At 42.8% G+C, this 5330-nt stretch overlaps 1 protein-coding gene across 1 annotated transcript in view; it reads right to left on the bottom strand.

The window, feature by feature from the left end:
• Positions 1 to 1963: 1963 nt before the first annotated feature.
• LOC112154299 (NXPE family member 3) overlaps positions 1964 to 5330 on the bottom strand; it is a 6819-nt gene continuing 3452 nt past the window's right edge. Inside the window, exons 4-7 of the mRNA XM_024285152.1 lie at positions 3890 to 4185; positions 3378 to 3448; positions 2811 to 3014; positions 1964 to 2735 (exon numbers count right to left, since the gene is read on the bottom strand). Coding sequence (XP_024140920.1) covers positions 2164 to 2735; positions 2811 to 3014; positions 3378 to 3448; positions 3890 to 4185 — 1143 coding nt within the window. The 3' untranslated portion in view covers positions 1964 to 2163. The remainder of the gene's footprint in view (positions 2736 to 2810; positions 3015 to 3377; positions 3449 to 3889; positions 4186 to 5330) is intronic.

Here is a 5330-nt window from a genome sequence, read left to right as displayed (position 1 = left end):
TATCTCGACAAAAAGGAATAAATGTAAGTAAATCCCAAAGGACCGCTGACAGAATCAAATGTTGGAATGGTTCTCCCTCAAAGGCTTTAACAAAGACTTGTACGATTCTCCTGAGCCGCCGTTATTAAAGTAGAAGCTGTTTACATCCGCGGTCTCGTGGTAGAGGCGTAGAAAGAGGTGGACGGTTGCAATAAACTCACTCCAGATTGGCGACAGTACTTCCTGTAGATTCCATGACTCAGCTATGACTCGGACCAATCGCTGAAGATTGTTTGCAAATGGCGGTATCTGTTTCAGAAAATGACGGTGAAAGGGCGGCCTACTTTCGCGAGGAGAGGAAGTAATGCATTTCCAATGGGGGACCTCATTGCTCGCTAAGTCCATTATTTTTGCAGTCTATGATTGAGACAAAATTCCCCCAATCCACCTTCTATCCTAGGTTGGTCAATGAGGAAGAAAGTAAAAGAGTCTCTGATCAGAATAAGTGGTTAAAACTCAAAGTGAGTCTTTAGCCTCTATGGTATTTCATCAGAGTTGTTAAAGTTATAGTCCTATTAGCCATCAGGCATCTGGGGGTGTTAATATTGTTCTCTGCATTTGACCCATCCCCTGGGGGAGCAGTGACCTGCAGAAACAGCTGTGTTCGGGAACCATTTGGTGGTTTAACTCACCGATCCAACCTTTTAATGCTGAATGTCAAGCAAGAAGGCATTGGGTCCCATTTCTAGAGTATTTGGTATGACTTAACCATTGATTTGAACTCATGACCTCCCTGTCTCAGTGCAGACAATCTACCACAAGGCCTGTTGATGGGACTTCAACGCCCACTTGGACAACAACAGTGGGAACTTGAAGGGTGTGATTGGTAGGAACAGCCTCCCTGACCTGAACCCCAGTAGTGTTTTGCTGTTGTGCTTGACATAGTTTGTCCATAACACCACATTCAAATACAAGGGAATCCATCAATATATGTGGTACCAGGACATCCCAGGCAGGAGATCTAACATCAACTCTGTACTCGTTTCAAGTGACCTTCGGCTGTTTGTCTTGGACACTTTGATATAGAGAGGGGCATAGCTGTCCACTGATCACTAGCTGCTGGTGAGTTGGATTTGCTGGTGGGGAACGAGGTCAGAAAGACTTGGAAGACCCACATGAGTCTCTGGGAGGGAGGTTTTCAACTCCCACCTTGAGGAGAACTTATAACAGGTTGATGACATTGACTCAGAGTGGATCATGTCTCTGCCGTTGTTTGAAGCTGTGGTCACAAGGTTTCTGGTGCCTGTCACAGTGACAATCCCAGAACCCAGTGGTGGACACTGGAAGTAAGGGATGTCATCAATCTGAAGGAGTCCTACCTTGCCTGGCTGGCTTGTGTAACTCCAGAGGCACCTGAAATCTACCAGCAGTCTAAGCGTGCTGCAGCCCTGGGCTGTGGTGTAGGTAAAAACTGTCCTGGGATGAGTTTGATGAGGCCTTGGAAAAAAAAAAAAACTATCAGATGCCCTTGAAGAGATTCCAGCAAACCATCTGGTACCTCAGATGGAAGAAGCGGTTTCCTGCAGGCACTATTTTCAGAGAAGGTGGGGAGCTGTCAACTTCAGCTGAGGATATTGTCAGGTGGTGGGAAAAAAATACTTTGAAGATTTTTCTTTTGCTGCCACACCTCTTGAACGGGACTTTGGGGGATGGAGGTAAAACCTGCAAAGTAAAATTTGGAGTAATTTCAGGTGACTTGGCAAATTATCCTGGAGACTTGGGCAAGTAGAGGGTCAGAGTTGTCCATTGATTGCTACCAGCTGGTGATTTGGATGTGCTGGCTTGGCAGGAGGAGGCAGACCTTCACTTGGAAAAACAACCCTTCAAGACAGAGCGTTGAGTAAATCTCAGCTTTATTTAAAAAAAAAAAAAAAAAAAATCTCAACTAAAGTACTCCAAGTTATCGAAATAAATAAGTACTCCATCAAAGTCAAACTTTTTTTTATTGTTTCAGTCGACATACCTTTGTCAAATGTGTAAGCATTGCTACATCATCAAGTCTACAGTCCTCTAAGTGCTTTGTGTTGGATTTCTTGGATCTACTTAATTACACTGTAGAAAGTCTTCTGTTCTAAATTGCAAGAGTTTAGCAATATCACAGCCCAGTTAATCTATTCTGACCTCTCATAAATTTTCTTTGGTTTGGTTTGTTGGCAGAGGGCATACGTAGGACAGGAGAACATCAACCTGGTTTTTGATGATAGGCGGTTGTGGATGGAGGTTGTGTGGCAGGTGATGGGCCAGGCCCATCTCCCAAGCATCCACCAGATGGACATTGAGGCCTTTGAAGACCTCCCGCAGCAGTTTATCACGCTGTATAGAGTACCAGTCGCTGTTGGTCAGCGCTTCATAGACGGTCAAAGCTTTGGGGTTTGCGGTCCGGATGACCACCAGCGTATCTGGAGCTCTGGACAGCAGCCGCACCACCGCCTTGCGGATGCTCTGAAGACGCCGAATGTAAACGTCAACAGGAAAAGTGCTGAAGTGTGACCAGACACCTATAGCAACTACGGTGTTGGGGCTTCCATCAATGTGGTCCAATTCATTGGCAATGTAGCGCAACTGAGCCACAGGAACATTGGCAAAACGGATAGGAGGACCGTGGCAGCGGTAAGTCAGAAATATGTTGTTTGTGTAGTCCAAGGCTATGAAAGGCCCAGCTTGTTTGGAGCTTTGGATATCAAAATTCTTGAGATCTAAAAAGAAATAAAAGATTAATAACAAGAACAATTCTTTACTTTTGAAAGAACCCCGTCCTGATGGGCAGATACCTGGGAGAAATGAGATGAGGTATTCAAACCACTGTCTGATGGTGGAGTCTCCAAACAGGTGAAGCACCTTCCCTCTCAGACACTGACTGGCTGCTTTGGAGGAATTGAACTGTTGTAGTTTGGTTCCATCTAGTGGTCTCCAGACACCATGATAGTAATAACCAGAAGGATTTTTCCTCATGTTGTTGGTCCCCTTTATTTGGTCTGGAAAGAGAAAAGGTCAATTACAAATGGTGTATACCTACATAAACACAAAGTTGAGACATGACGTTCAGTTTCTTGAGAAGCTGATAAGAACTGGTGGATCAGTTCTACTGAAGTGCCAAAAAAAAAAAACAAACAAAAAAAAAACCCAATAGCTCCGTTGTTGTCTCTTGATTATCATTTAAAATTCATTTCATTCATCCATTTAAAATGTAAAATATTTTTGGAGATTTGCTCTTCAGTGTTTGGAACTCACCACTGGTTTTACCAGTGTTATATCTAGAGGGATATTGACCCAAGAAGGAGCTCTGATTGGCTCTCTCTGGACCCAGAAAACTTAATTGAGCGATGGATAGGTTTTACCTTCTACTCTTGGATGCACACTTATGTTGGGATGGCTTGACAGAGGAATGGAGACTTTCATGTTGATGCCACTGGATCAAAGGAGAGAAAGTTTCACAGGTCAAATGAATGACTTACATTCAGTCTGAGTTTTTGCTGACTTGGAAAAGAAAGCGTTACTGAAAAAGACGACTTTATGGATTAAGTTGGTTGCCATGTACTTTGGAAATTTTTGAGTCTTACATTTTTAAGTTGTGTTTTTAGTTATTTAAACTCAAGATTGTTAATTTTTAATCATCCAGGCTCAAAATAATCAACTTCCAATGTGCTTTATGAAAAATAAAGGAATAACTTAATCTGACCTCAACCCCTCATCCCTATCTTAGGGTTTACTATACAAGAGCAACAAAAACATAACTTACTATTAACTTGACATAGTTCTGGAAAAATTGTTCAGATGCAAGTCAATGAAAATTAGGCAAAGTTAAATAATTTAGTGACTTCAAAACATTTACGCGAGCGCTCCAGCTCACCTCTGAAAGAGCATCTCCTCCTGGGGTTTGATGTTTTTTTCAAATCCTCCAATGGTATGAGTGACCCGGGCATCACAGCTTAGTTTCTTCGGCTTGTAGCAGAACCACGGCTCGCCTGTATACAGGTCAGTGTAGTTGCACAGCTGCTCCTGAGGTGCATCAATGTAAATGTTACAGTTGGTGGTTTCAGTCAGAGGGCCTGAGCGGAAGAGACTCTGGAAGTAAACTCTGTATGGCTGTGAATGGGACAGGAAATCCAGCACAGTGACCGCCTCACTGGAGTGAACCAGGATCACCTGATGGAACACAAGATCAATGGTCACTTAAGGTGGAATGATTGGGATACATCTATATAGACATATAGTTCTATGTCTAGATCTTTACATGTCTAGATTGATATCTTGATCCAGGCCTCAAGGGTCAGTGTTTCTGCTCGATTTCCAGATTTCCAAGCTCTACTCATGACTAATCTGGTTCAGGTGTGTCCAGCCAATTAGAACATGCCAGAGCAGGACATGATTGAAAACATACAGAAATGTAGCCCTCGAGGTCTGGAGTTGCACATCCCTAAACTAGATCAATTTCTAAATCTAGATCAGGGGTGTCCATTCCTGGTCCTCGAGAGCTACCATGCTGCCCGTTTTCTAGCTCTCCCTGCTGCTGATTACCTGGACCAGGTGTGTTCATTCATTCAGAATGTGAAGACATCCGACTGAGCTAATGTGAAGCTAGCAAGGCTTTGAGATCTGGAAAACAGGCATAGTGGTAGCTCTCGAGAACCAGGAATGGGGACCCCGATCTAGATGGATAGACATAGCACCGTTAATCTCTGGCATCATCAATAGAATTCTAAACGATGAAAATAAAGACTGGTGATAAGATCAGTTTTTCCATCAAACAAAAATCCAAAAGGGACACCAGACAATTGAACATTTTTGTTCCAACCACCTATCAACAAGAAAAAAAAAATAATAAATTGTACTTTTAGAACATGGATGACCACCATTCCTCACAATTGTCATTAATGCCACATTCATTTTTGTTGTGAAGTTGGGCTTTAGTATAGGTATTTGTGCAAATTGGCTCCCCTGAAATCTGCCTCCAGTTGTTCATATAAAGAACTGCAAGATTTAGTAATTTAAAATTTTCAAATGGGATTTGTCTAATCCATGCCCCCCCTCCCTGACTCTCTTCAAAGACAACATAAAGAGACACTTTAGGGATCGTCTTCAGTAGTCCTTCAACTGTCAGTCTTTCTACACCTTTCTAAAGGCTAACGTCTGTATTTAACCCTTGTGCTATATTATGGGGTCCAGATGACCCAAGTCTTACATTGACGTGTCATCTATCCCATAACAAATGTGGATAAAGGTGGACAAGATTTCATGTCTGCCACAGACACCAGTGAAAAATCAAAAATCATTGGGGGGGATCTGCGTGT

Source organism: Oryzias melastigma, linkage group LG19 (assembly GCF_002922805.2).
Source record: "Oryzias melastigma strain HK-1 linkage group LG19, ASM292280v2, whole genome shotgun sequence".
Lineage (NCBI taxonomy): Eukaryota > Metazoa > Chordata > Actinopteri > Beloniformes > Adrianichthyidae > Oryzias > Oryzias melastigma.
This window is presented reverse-complemented; position numbering and strand designations above follow the sequence as displayed.